Genomic DNA, 13,705 nt, shown 5'->3' on the forward strand with positions numbered 1-13,705 from the left:
CCCTGGCCCAGGAACTTCCATATGCAGCAATATGTCCACTTAAAAAGAAAAGAAAAGATATTCTAGAGGCGGTTTAAAAAGTAAGCTTGAAGAAGTTGTAGAGGTCAAATAACTGAAGAGTATGAGAAGGTTCTACATCCAGACTATCTCTCTAGGAGGCTTGGAAGGTTTGGAACAGAAACTGGAAGACCCCTTCAGCCTTCATATTGCCTTGATCCCAAACTTCTTCTTCTGGACTCTGCTACATCTTATGCTTCTCTTTCTTTATCTTCATTCACAGATATTGTTCGTATTGTTCATATTTTTAGAGTAACAGTCTGAGTCAACAGCATCATATAAATACATCAGTACCATTTATCAATCAATACATACAGCAATACAATTTTTACTACCAATTTTACTAAAACCTTATAGCCAATACCCTCAAATCAACTAGCTCCCCTATAGACCAGGGGTGGGAATATTCCGGCTCCAGCATCTCTCTTCTTTCTGAGCTGTAGTGTGTTTTACCATTTCACTGGCTGTGATTTCTGGTATTTATGAGTAAGATCCGTGATTTCTGGTATTTATGAGTAAGATATCTGGATCTATTTTTCAGAATATACTCAGTCTCCAAGTTTGGGGAGACCCCAGGGCATTAACCCGTTGCCATTTAAGATCTTTGCAATTCAGGTGTCTCTGAAACGAAGGCAGAAGCATGTCTGTGGTGGGACCATCATCTCTCCACGGTGGGTGATCACAGCTGCTCACTGCGTTGCTAACAGGTAGGGAAGGCCCAGCCCATCCTTGAAGGTCTGATTACCCTGATTCTCTCTTGGAATCAGCAGCAATAAACTAACTAACTAAATAATCAGCAGCAATAACTAACTGACTAAATAGATAAATAATCAGCAGCAATAACTAACTGACTAAATAAATAATCAGCAGCAATAACTAATTAACTAAATAATCAGCAGCAATAACTAACTAATCAGCAGCAATAACTAACTGACTAAATAGATAAATAATCAGCAGCAATAACTATTAAAACACAAAACTGTGTGGTGTACACTTTGGTGGGGGAACATCTTAACTGCGTAACACAAATAGGACCCATTGATGTGGCCAGAGGGGACTCACCTTGGTGGGAAAACATACATTCCTTCTGGGAGTGAATACTTTGTTTCCCTAAAATTGACTAGAGGTTAATAAAGAATAATATCCAAGTGGGGAAAAAGCATTATAAAGATTGATTTGTGAAAATTCTCTCCTAGTTTTTTTTTAATTTCAGTGAAAAAAATCCATTTCATTATGCATCTTAGTAAGTGGATAAAAGGAAATGAGGGGAGGCCAGTGAGACATGAAGAAGGCTCCTGTGTCTTCCTTCCTTTTGATCCTGCCTCTCTGAGCTGCACTCTAACAACTTCGCTCTTTCATCTGCCATCTGTATGCCCCAGACAGTCTGTTGTTGTTAGTGCTCTCGACACGCATAAGGCTGAAGATCACGCCCCATATTCGCCCTTTTTCATTTAAAGGCTGAAAATATCTCCTGGACATATACTTAGTGCAAGACACTAGTGGGTACCAAAGACACAAAGGTGACTGACATGATTCCTGCCCCCAGAGGGTTGATAGTCTAAAGAAGAGTCAGCTGATGACTCCACTGCAGTGTGGCAGATGGTTAGGCACGAGAGATGCTGTGTAGTAGGTTAGGTACCTAATAGAGCCCCGAACAGTGGCGGTATACCAAGAGAAAACGATGCCCTTTCTGATTTTGTATAAAGCCATCACTTCCAAATCCCCAAGTCTGGCGAGACCAAAGCTTTTAATCCACTTCAGTCTATCCTGTCAATTTCCTCTCTGGCAACTTTGCTGCAGGTAGAAAGGAAATAGAATGATGTTTCCTACGTCATGCTAGATCTCTGAATCACAAACAGAAGGAGAGGAGGGAAGGTTCCCACTTGCCACTGTTTAATCAGTCGCAGAGCCCTGAGGGAGTGAACTCTGTGGGACTTCAGAGCTGCGGTGTATCTATGGCGCCGTCTATGGTCTCTCATCGTGTGCGTTATGCATTAGATCTCTGACGGTAAAGCCGCATGCTTGGCAGGAATCCCAAAGACTTCCCAAGGGATCTCACCGAGGCTGAGGCCAGGCCAACCATCTCGCAGAGCTGAACAGAGCGTTGGGCCCTGAATTACGGCGGACCTGCGTTTTTAGACATTTAACGAAGAGCAGTGAGGAGCAGTCCGTGTACCACACCGTTGGCTTCACACGAGGCCGTCTTTCCTAGTCCCCGCTCGCATTGGGAACGTCTGCATTTGGAATTATTCCAGCTTTCTCTGTACAGCGGCTTCACCCCTGCACTCTCTGTTCTTGTCATTTGGAAGAGGCCAGTTTGGCCACCACTACAGCTGTACCCAGAGGTTCAGTGAAATCCACCCCTTTACTGTTTCCTCCCCGTAGAAATATTGCATCAACATTCAATGTTACTGCCGGAGAATACGACCTGAGCTATGTCGAGCCGGGAGAGCAAACCCTCACCATTGAAACCGTCATCATACACCCACATTTCTCCTCCAAGAAACCAATGGATTATGACATTGCTCTTTTGAAGATGGCTGGAGCTTTCCACTTTGGTAAACATGTTGTTATTGCTGTGGATTTTTAGGGCCACACCCATGGTATATAGAGGTTCCCAGGCTAGGGGTTGAAAAGGAGCTGTAGTCGCTGGCCTACACCACAGCCACAGCAACTGCGGGATCCAAGCAGTGTCTGCAACCTACACCACAGCTCACAGCAATGTCAGATTCTTGACCCACTGATCGAGGCCAGGGGTCGAACTTGCGTCCTCATGGATGCAAGCTGGATTCGTTTCCACTGTGCCACACTGGGAACTTCCTTGGTAAACACTTGAAGCTTATTCTGAGTTGTCTGCCCCATGTTCTCCAGAACTTCCATTTCATAGCACATTTCCTATAGTATAAGTTATGTACCATATGATCAAGAATTATGGAGACGGGAATTTGAGGTGGGGGTTCCCCTACCTGAAACCCTTATTGCTCGTGGCTTTAGATGCAGGATTATGTGAGGTCAGTAGCGGGTCTTTCTCTCTTTGACCAGTAACCCCTGAAGGTGCCAGACAGAAATATCACAATCCTTACAAAGTCTTTGGGGACCCACTTAGATGCCGACTGGTGAGCAGCTATGGTGTCCCCTCCTCCATGGGTGAAACAAGCCCTCCTCTTTTCTGCAGACCAGTTTGTGGGGCCCATGTGTCTTCCAGAGCCAGGGGAGCGATTCGCACCTGGATTTATTTGCACAACTGCAGGCTGGGGCCGACTGAATGAGGGTGAGACCTGTATGCACTACTCTTGATCAGCTCTCAGAACTTCCTGGTGGGTAATCAGAAAATAGAATTTTTAAAAGACCATTGCATAAACAGTTTTAAAGTAGAGAATATTCCATTGTACTTAGAAATCCAGATCTTTACAGAAGACACGAATGGGAATGGGGCAGCTTCAACTCGGGAAGGGTGAAAGAGTGCCTTGCTGGGGTTCTCATTTCTGTGTTTCCTAGACGGCATCGCCCCACAAGTCCTGCAGGAAGTGGACCTGCCCATTTTGACCCAAGACGAGTGTATTACAGCTCTGCTGACACTACAGAAACCCATCAGTGGGCAGACGTTTCTCTGCACGGGCTTCCCAGAGGGAGGAAGAGACGCATGCCAAGTAGGTGGAATGGTCGAGCTGGCAGGTCCCAGGCAGGGTTTCCCTTGGCTTTGTCATCAGATGAGGGGCTGAAAGAAGGATGTAGTTAAGACTGACTCTGGAAAGAAAGATCAGGAGTGATAAAGGGGCCGTCTAAACAACCTGTTTTACCAGAGACTATGAATTCAGAGGTCTTTTGCTTTTGCCAAAGGACCAAATAACAGAGACGATATCAACAATGAATTCAGGGTACTCCACCCTGAAGGGTACGTGACCTCCCTATTCAGAGGTTTCTAGTTTGTATATAATAGGAGCTTTTCTTCCCTCTGTCCCTCCTGCTGACCAACACCTGAGGTTGACTGTACTGCTGGACAAGATCTCTCTGAGTCTGTAGAATAAGACAGGAGAGGGGAAATCTGATATCTGATGAAAGCCTAGGATGGGGGAGAAGGATGGGGAAGGAGGTAGACTTGATAGGCTTCAGTGGTATTTAAAGATCACCTGCAAATTGTGCTTCCCTGGTCCCCCAGGTCTCTGGGTTCCAGGAATTAGAAGTGAGGAAATTCACAGATCTTCATCTAGCGTCTTTGAGGGGGAGACGGAGCACTTTGGGGACAGACACGGACAGTGATGATAACAGAGATATTTTCTCCCGCAGGGAGATTCAGGGGGTTCCCTCATGTGCCGGAATAAGAAAGGGACGTGGACACTGGCGGGCGTGACTTCTTGGGGTTTGGGCTGCGGTCGAGGCTGGAGAAAAAATCTGCAGAAAGATGATCAAGGATCCCCTGGGATCTTCACAGATCTTACTAAAGTGCTGCCCTGGATCCACAGACACATCCAAATTGGTAATCAAGCCAGCACGTAAGGTCAAGACACTAGAGCCAGAGAAAGCATCAGCAGAGTCAAGTCAGGACCACTGAGCAGACAACCTCTGCTTCTGTTCTTATTGTCTCACATGGGGATTGTGGTGTTTACTGAGTCTAAAACAAGGAAGGATAAACTAAGCTGTGTGGTACAGCATACACATATTCCGTGAAACTTGAATACATCCACCCTGGACTTTGTCCAATTTGCCTTTAATTAAAACTGGCTTCATCTGGTAACCAGTTTCTACCACTTACTTCTCAACTATACCAGCAAGATTCAGCAGCTATAGCAGAGATCAGTGGTTTTCAACCGGGGAAATTTTGACCCCCTCTCCCCGCCACCCCAGGGGACAGTGTCTGGATACATTTGGGGTTGTCACGACAGAGGAGGGGTGCCCCTGGCATCTGGGGGTGGGGCCGTGGATGCTCCTGACCATCCCTCAGTGCACAGGACAGCCCACCCACAGCAGAGTGACTCAGACCAAAACGGCAGTCATGCTGTGTACCACGCGTAGAGTCAGGCGCCGTGAGTCTGAAAAGGATGGTGTCTATGCACACCCTTCTACCAGACTGACCACTCAGTGAATTTAAACTTCATCTTGGATGACAAATCCAGCATAACTGCCTTCTGACCTGGAGGTTTCCAGCATCTGTGAGAGTTTTATTTTTTCCCAGAGGGGTTAATTCAAATTAGGAGGAACTTGAGTTTGTTTTCAAGTCCACATTACAGTGGAAGGTATTGGAGTCCTCCGTTCAGCTGGTAGCTATCCCTGCATCTCTTTTGTGGTTGCTTGTGTGTTATATCTACCTCCAGCCTCCCTCTCCACGCAGTTAGATGTCCTCTTCTTGCTTTGTGTCCTCTCCAAGCTAACCAGCCAGCTTAATAAAAAGAGTGAAGTCATTTAAAACACAAAGGCCCCTTTTCTGCTTTGTCAATTTGTCCCTTCTGTTCTTTCCACTGACTATATTTTCATTAGTTACAAATCAACTTTAAAACCTCTGTACTTTTGAGCCAGGGAGATGTTAACTTCTTGAAATATTTTTCAGGAAACCACAAAACTTGAATCACATCTTTCTTTTCTTTCCCAGGGAAGCGGAGGAAGAGCTACAGAGGTGGGTATTTCTTGCAGCCTGCCCCGCCTGGAGCATGAACTAATCTCTAGCAGTTTTTTTGTTTTTGTTTTTGTTTTGTCTTTTTAGGGCTGCACCCATAGCATATGGACGTTCCCAGGCAAAGGGTCAAATCAGAGCTGCAGCTGTTGGCCACAGCCACAGCCACAGCCATAGCAGATCCAAGCCCCATCTGTGACCTATACCACAGCTCACGGCAACGCCAGATCTTTAACCCACTGAGAGAGGCTGGGGATTGAACCTCTGTCCTCACAGGTGCTAGTCGGGTTCATTACTGCTGAGCCACGACGGGAACTTCTCTCTAGCATTTCTGAATATTGGTTCCCCTGGCGTAAACTCGTCACCTGGAGCATCCAGGGCCATTCGTCCCCAGCCAGTCAGAACAGGTCCTTCCCAGCAGGACCCCCAGATTCCCCCGCCAGCAACTTCCACATGCGTCGAGCACGCCCCCCAAAAAGCGTAGACTTTATTGAGTCTGAAGTTGACGAATTAGATAAATAAATTAGAGCTACACTTTAATGCTGCCATAAAGGGATTCAGTTGGAGGGGGAAATAATTCAAGGGGGATTTATGAGATTATACATTAGTTCAAAAGACAACAAAATAAGGCCTGGACTCGGGCAGTGGCGGGCACAGACGTGGGAAGGACAGGACGGGCTGGTCCCTGCGGTGAGGCGGTGAGGAGAAGAGAGAAGAAGAGCAGCGCCGAGCCCCGAGCACGAAAGGCCGAGGAAGGGCACTCAAGGTAATCACATGAGAAGCAGAGGCAGTCCGGCCGACCCCGCGGAATCCCCCTGGCGGCACAGGACGTTCCGGGAGCTATCTAGGGGGCGGCTGAAAAATCAGAGGTTCCGAAAGGCAGAAATAGAAAGGTTTGAAATGGAAGGTGTGAATGAGATGGGTCAGAGGGCTCCTACGGAGAGAATGCAGACCACGAGGAGAAGCTGCGAAACAGCCGTATTCATCCAATGGGATCATGGAGTCGGAGAAAGAGGAGTAAAGGAGGAGTCATAGGGTCTCAAGGTCAAGCAGTCACCTACGAGGGTACCATAAAAGCCAAGACAGGAAAAGGTTTCCTGCAGAAAGGAAGCATGCGCAAAGAACCAGCAAGCCCTAGCGTCTCTACAGGTTCTGGCAGGAGAGGGCGCGCCATCACCGTGGGCCTGATTCGCAGGGCTTTCCCTCCCAGCCTTATGCGGTGAGCAGGATCGTGTGATCAGAGCATCAGAGGGGGAGCTGCACTTCCCAGAAAGCCCCTTCCTGTATTACCAGCACAAGCAGTGAGTAGCCCCTGCGGCCCCCCTTCCCCCTGGCTCCCACCTCCCGTTTGTCTCTGCCCCACTAGCGGGACAGTGACAGCCGCCTGCTATGGAGCAGTCACACCCTCTCTCTGTATCTCCCCGCAGGCTGTGTGTCTGGACCCTCGTGGTGCCAGAGGGGATGCACCTGCTCCTTACTTTTGCCGATTTTGATGCAGAATCTTGTCCCCACAGTTACCTGTCAGTCTATTCGTTAGAAGACGTACTCGTGGGTGAGTGGCTTTTCATGTTGTCAAGTGGACACTAGCGCTGACTTAATGGGGCCCGGGAACCATAGCTCTGCTCCTCAGGCCTCTGTAACACCCCGCTTCCTGTCTCCCACTTTAGGATTGATGGTGGAGAGGGGTAAAATCTGAGCCTGTGTGACGGCTGTAAGGCCAAAGTTCATGTCAGGGGCTGCAGCAGCTTCCCACGGAGCCAGGCTTCCTAGATTCATTTGCCAGACCTGGAGCCCATCAGGAGTAAAATGTAGACCTACCGCAGTGCCTCTCAGTGCCTCCCAGACAGAATGCTGCTCCCCTAAGCATGAAAGTGACTCTACCTGCCTCGACCAGCTCGGCAGGAAAATACCAGCAGATAACCACGAGTAGGAGACAAAGGTTACTAATATAAGAAGCAGAAATGGAGTTCCTATTGTGGCTCAGTGGGTTAAGAACCCAACGTAGCGTCCACGGGAATGCAGGTTCAAGCCCTAGCCTCATTCAGTGGGCTAAGGATCCAGGGTTGCTGTGTCTGTGGTGCAGGCCAGCAGCTGCAGCTCCAATTCAACCCCTAGCCTGGGAACTTCTGTAAGCTGCAGGTGCAGACGTAAAAAGAAAAAAAGTAGCAGAAATGGAGGCGTGTTTCTGTGGTTCTAAACTGGAGATGATTTTGCCTGGACGACAGTAGGCAGTGTCGTAGGAGCATTTTTGACGGTCACAACTGGGGGAGGTGTTCCTGGTCTCTGGTGGGTGGAGGCCAGGGAATGCTGCAGAATAGCCCACTGGGTGTGGAGCAGCCTGAACACAACGTTTCAGATCCAAATGTCAGCAGTGCTGATTTCAGAGGCCCCAGTTTAGACAAGCCTGCACTATCCTGAAAGGTCTGTTCCCCCTGAGCCTTGTAACGGGTGCTGCTCTCTCAGCTCTGAACAAAGACGCTCCGTCTTTACTCTGCAGGGAGATTCTGCGGCGAGGTCCTGACTTCATCGGTGCTCATTGGCTCCAACACTATAAGGCTGAGCTTCATCTCTGACGCCACAGATGACGCCGCTGGGTTTAATCTCACCTATAAAGCTCTTAACCCAAACTACCTTCCTGGTAAAACCATTTGCTTTCATCACACACTAGGCCTTTTGCAAAAGCAGAGGCCCCATAGGAAGGGGGAGAGGGGTTGGAAGCCCTATCCCAAGGCCCACTGGGCTCCACAGCAGAGCGGAGCCCAAGGCCAGTGAGACGCGGGCTGCAGGGAAGCCTTCTTCGGTCCTGCTCACGCACACTTGCTGCACCCAGGTGAGCTGAGAGGGCCTGCTGAGCTCCTGAAAACCAGTGCACAGTCCTGTCCCTTCTCAATAGCACTGCCTGAAGACTCAGTTCAGGTCCAACCCGTGGGAGAGAACAAAGGGGGACGAGGCAGAGGGTCCCCTGTTCCCGGGTGATGCCAGCGTTTGGACGTTCTCCCTTGTGCTGTGTTGCAGATTCAGGCTGCGGCTCCTTAACTATCCTGTTTGAAGAAGGCCTCATACAGAGTCTTCACTATCCCCGAGACTACAGCAACATGGCCAGCTGCCACTGGATTTTTCAAGCCCCCAAACATTATCTAGTGAAGGTACAGACTCTGGGGACCCTGACTTTGCTCTGGATCGCCACAGAATTGCTCACGTTGACACCATGACGGCAGAGGTTTTTATCTGATGTCTTCGCTGCTGTATCCTTAGTACCGAGAACCTAGCCCCTGGCACCCAAGGCTCTTGATAAACACTTGACTAACAGACCAGCCAAGTATCCCTGTAATTACCCGCACCTACCACTAGATGGCAACAGTGCACTTTTGTCAACACACTGCCTTCATCTGTACCGGGTAGCTTGTTTCATCCAGGTCTGGCCGTTTCTAGAAGCAAGCATTTCTTCCTTATCAATTACACTGCTAACAAAACACTTTGTGGGGCGTGGATAACAAAAGTGTAGCGCTGAACAGCTTCGGGGGCTGGCACGGGCTATGGCAGAAGGAGGGCGAGGCTGACTTCAAAGGACGGAGGGCTTTGAGCGTCAGGATGCGGAGAGTATTCGGCCTTCAGTGTGCAGCGCTGTGGCCATTTGTCTGTGTGGTGGCTCACTTGGCACGAGTGGGCCATCTGGACACTGCAGTCCGGGTGAGGCTGGAGTAGGCATTTATTTAGAAGCTGTCCTCTTAAAATCATAATTGAAAGCAAGAGAGTGTATGGAGGCAGAGTCGTTACAAAATAACGGGGAAGGAGTAAGAGTGAGGAGACCTCGGCGCTCTCGTGTGTGTAAGAAGCCAAAAGAGCTCCGAGACCCAGGAGGAGAACCAGACTGGTGTAGTATTATGAGTCCACAGAAAGGAGGCTTTAATTCAAAACGCAAAAAAAAACAAAAACACCCAAAGAGGAGCCTTTAATTCAAAACGCAAAACAACCCACCAAAAGACTCTTGCACATCCCCCCGCCCTTGTATTCTGGCGCTTAGATGTTTCAGAAGGGGTGGCAGGCTTGTTTAGCATCGTTTCCTGAGCGATGTAACCCACTCGTGGGTACCCGTTACCGTTCTCATCGAAGCCCACGCTCGGGTTTCCTCTGCCGAATCCAAGGCAGGCAGTGCCTCCCGTGAGTCCCTCTGGATGTAACGTGGAGTCTTCTCAGCTCTCCTTTCAGAACCTGGAGATAGAGGAGAGTGGAGACTGCACCTCCGACTACGTGAGCTCGCACGCGGACGTGGAAAGGAAGGAGGAGATCGGTGCGTGTCCCCCGAGCCTCCGCGTCGGGACCCAGTTCTCCTTGGGAACCTTTTAGGGACGAAGAGGGAGCTGGCCCCGTGTTCCTCCGCCCCCCGCTCGGTCTCCATCCCTCCCTGTGCTCTCACCATCCCGCCTCCTACCTCAGGGGCAGGAGCAGCTTCAGGGAGAATCCAAGAACCATTTGATCCGAAAATGTGGAAGGCCCGCGGTGACCTAGGGGTCCGAGGGGAAAGGGCCACTGAAATAGGCCCTGGGGCTGGACCCAGTTCCCCTACTGGCACTCCCGGTGGGAGTGTTTGGGGATAAACAGAATCGAAATATGCATGCGGTTAAATCACAGTAAAAAGGTGCCCTCTGCCTTTCTGTTTCGAAAACGAATTGTGACATCCACTGGACAAGTTTATTTCTTCACAGTTAGCTAACGGACAACTTTTTTCTTCTCTCCAATGCCACGTCTCTTTGCTGGGCCCTCGACTGTGTCATGCCTGGACGGGGCGTGGACCAGCTCGGCTGTGTGGCTTTGTCCTTCCTGCCCCAGTGGTGAGCCCCTCCCAGGTCATGTCCATCACCTTCCAGTCGGATGAAACCTCGACCTTCAGAGGCTTTCAGGCTGCCGTCTCCTTCATTCCGGAAACAGGTGAGAGGATGGAGCCCCACCTGACGCTGTGGTAAAAGGGCAGCAAGGGCAGCCTGTGGCTCCCGGCGTGGTTACAGCTGAGTCACTGTTCACCGCGTCTGAATCCCAGGGATACGCGGTTTCCCATCAGTCTGCGGTTTTATGTGCGTGGCTGTCTCAGGTCACCCTCTCTCATATGTATTGTTGATGCATTAGCATTGAACTTGGCCGGTGCCCCTATAACTCCTGTCCGAACAAAGCCTCTCCATCACAGTCTTTTCTCCTCAAGGCACAGCCCAGGCCCTTTGGCCTTGGCAACACTAGATGGCACTTCAGCACTATGCCGAGGGCCCTTGCAACCAGCAAAACCAAAGAGCACACAAAAGCAAAAAGCAAAACAAAACAGAAGGTGGTGCCAACAGACCAGGGAAAGGACGCTTGTTTATGAGTTGAGACTGGGACAGACTGTTGCTTCCCTAGACCTCAGCCAGGACGCAGGGACCAGGTGACTCAGATGCTTCACTGCTCTGCACGTATCTGCGCAAAATTGGGTTGGAGTTACAAATAAATGTTAGCCAGTAGGTGACTTCGAGAACACGGAATCTGCGAAGGATGAGGATCAGCTGAATCCGCTGAATCAGGATCAGTCTTGGCCTGTCCTTGCTGGAGGTGTGATCTGAGAGTCATTTAAGACTCATGCTCCCCCATGTTTTACAGTGAGAGAATAACACAGGCCAGGTGCGAATGCAGGAGGATTAAGTCGGACAAAGTACACTTGGCCGTGAGCAAGTGAGACACAAAAGGGAGGCTCAGAGATATGACAGCTCTTCACCACCCCGGTCCCTAGACTCTTGAAGACACAGCTTCCTCACAAGTTCTCACACCCACGAACACTCTGCCCAAACCCTGCAAAGCCAACTGTTGGCTTCTCAAGTTGTTCATTCTTGGTAGGCGGTGAGCGGCTGCGTATGGCAAACCCAGGTTCTAGCAAAATCCTCCACTTTCCAGTTGAAATACCCAGACAGCCCCACTCACTGAGATGCCCTGGAAATCTGCATATAATAATTCTGTGATAAACCCTAAACATCAGCATTGCTTGTGTGATCTGAGCAACTCTGCTATGCTTATACTCAGATTTTAGTATCTCCGGATTAGAGAAAGAATCAGTGTTTCTGGAGACGTGGAATGTCCTACCTGAACCATCCAATACGTCAGGTAAGGTGTCTTGGAGAAAGAGATGCCCACAGAGTGTATGAGTCAGGGTTTAACCGGAGAATTCCCAAAACGATACATCGGGTGCTAACATCCATGACCTCGTTTGGAGATGGAGGGCTTACAAAGGCAGTCGGGTGAAAACGATGCATTACTGTGGACCCTAATCCATTACGCCCGGTGTCCTTATAAAAGGGGACGTTTGGAGAGAGAGACACGCACACCCGGAGGACAACAGAGGGACATGAAGGCGAGGCTGGGGTGATGCACCACCTGCGAACGAGGAACGCCAGAGATTTTGCTGGAAGCCACAGAAGCTAGGGGAGTGGCACGGAGCAGGTCTCCATGCCCACCCTTGGCAGGAAGCCGCCTTCCCCACACCTTGATCTTGGACCTCGAGGCTCCAGAACTGTGATGCAATAAAACATTGACTTTTAAGCCACCTGTCTGATATTTGCTACCGTGGTCCTAGCGAGCTAATCCAGGGGACCTGGCTTACGTGCTGGTGGGGCTGACTAAGCAAGGCAGTCCCTAAGGTGGGTGATGAAAAGGGGACTGGAATTCCACAGGCGTGGGAGGAGGCAGAATTTCTTCTCTCTTCGGGGGAGGCTCCAGCTCTGCTTTTAAGGTCTTTCCATCCAGTGGCATCAGGTCCAGCCAGATTAGCCAGGCTGGTCTTCCTTACCTAGAGTCAACTGATCAGGGGCTCTTGTTACATCTGCAAAACCCCTTCAGGGCCACGTCTAGATTAATGTGTGATTGAATAACAGGGGGCTGCAGCCTAGCCAAGCTGCCACATCAGAAAAGCCGTCACATGGAGCCGATGTTGTCCTTTTGCTCAAAGCAGCCCTGAAGTATTTCCATCAGAGGATCAAAGTTCCCATCTCGAGAGATGGATTCGGCAGGAATGGCTGAATGCTCTGCCAGCCTGCGGTCTGCCCCACAGATCCACCCACAGGGACAAAAGTGAGTGAACCCTGTGTCTTCGTGCAGGGAAACACCGAGAGGCCCTGGGCTTTCTCTTTTCCTTGTTTCCTCCGTGACATCCGCTGACATACCCGTGTGACACCCTGGTCCCTGTGGACAAGGTGGTGAGGGCAGGCAGAGGCCGGGGGTTAAGGGAATTGTCATAGTTTCCCATTTTGATAGGTTATTAAGAGAAAGGTCTACCCCTTCTTTTAAATTACTTCACTCTTGTTTTATAAATTATCTGAACACAGAGGAACAGAGAGCGTGGAGGGTGAGTATTCCTTGTGACGAGGAGAGACAGAAGCAGTGCGAGTCTTTTTGTTCTGGCTTCTTGGACCTCGTGATGCACAGCTATCCTGGGTGGAAATTCTTTGTAAAGTGTGTCTGCAGTGGCTCCTTCTCTCAGCCACCATGGGGGATGCAAAGCCATTTCTCTCAGCCTAAACCACGTGCAGTATTTGCCAGGGAGTCTCATGACAGTGCTTGGCTAGATGTATTCATCATGTTATCCCCAGCACCTGCCACAGTGCCCAGAACACCGGAGATGCCAAATAAATACCAGATGAATAAAACTTAATCCACAGAGAATTCCTGGTGTAAAAAGAGACTCCTGATTCTCTCTCCCTGAACTCACAACTGCTTCAGAGACTTCTTCATGCATACGAATACTCATAAAGACTTAAGAAGGACCGAAAGGAATTTACATGGGCCCTGTTGTAAATAACACACCTCACCTGGATTCCTTGGGCCATGCAATAGGCAATTCTGGGCTTCACTTTCATTGTACGATTTTGCGAGTCTACAGAACAGGTGGGAGAATAATGCCATGACACCTGTTTCTCCATTGCTTCTATTCCCCAGTTGCTGACATCCCATCGGATTGTCCTGATGCTCATCTGGTGCCCTCTCTGGGCAAGTCTCTGTACCAGAGCCCAGGGCGTGGCAGAGGCA

The 13,705-nt window shown here is 49.7% G+C and overlaps 1 protein-coding gene across 2 annotated transcripts in view; it reads left to right on the forward strand.

The window, feature by feature from the left end:
- The window catches only part of OVCH2 (ovochymase 2), a 500,449-nt gene extending 488,226 nt beyond the window's left edge, over window positions 1-12,223 (forward strand). The window contains exons 7-20 of one of the 2 annotated variants that reach the window (XM_084974874.1): window positions 673-764; window positions 2,443-2,615; window positions 3,233-3,328; window positions 3,556-3,707; window positions 4,345-4,534; window positions 5,645-5,668; window positions 6,861-6,966; window positions 7,093-7,217; window positions 8,163-8,303; window positions 8,681-8,811; window positions 9,863-9,956; window positions 10,496-10,594; window positions 11,708-11,788; window positions 11,981-12,223. In XM_084974874.1, coding sequence (XP_084831000.1) covers window positions 673-764; window positions 2,443-2,615; window positions 3,233-3,328; window positions 3,556-3,707; window positions 4,345-4,534; window positions 5,645-5,668; window positions 6,861-6,966; window positions 7,093-7,217; window positions 8,163-8,303; window positions 8,681-8,811; window positions 9,863-9,956; window positions 10,496-10,594; window positions 11,708-11,788; window positions 11,981-12,033 — 1,557 coding nt within the window. In that variant the 3' untranslated portion in view covers window positions 12,034-12,223. The remainder of the gene's footprint in view (window positions 1-672; window positions 765-2,442; window positions 2,616-3,232; window positions 3,329-3,555; window positions 3,708-4,344; window positions 4,535-5,644; window positions 5,669-6,860; window positions 6,967-7,092; window positions 7,218-8,162; window positions 8,304-8,680; window positions 8,812-9,862; window positions 9,957-10,495; window positions 10,595-11,707; window positions 11,789-11,980) is intronic. The other variant, XM_084974875.1, reaches the window with a different exon arrangement.
- The last annotated feature ends 1,482 nt before the right edge of the window (window positions 12,224-13,705 follow it).

Source organism: Sus scrofa, chromosome 9 (assembly GCF_054392235.1).
Source record: "Sus scrofa isolate SSC_HxYL_T2T_F1_AM1 chromosome 9, Sscrofa_HxYL_maternal_Yorkshire_Landrace_v2.0, whole genome shotgun sequence".
Lineage (NCBI taxonomy): Eukaryota > Metazoa > Chordata > Mammalia > Artiodactyla > Suidae > Sus > Sus scrofa.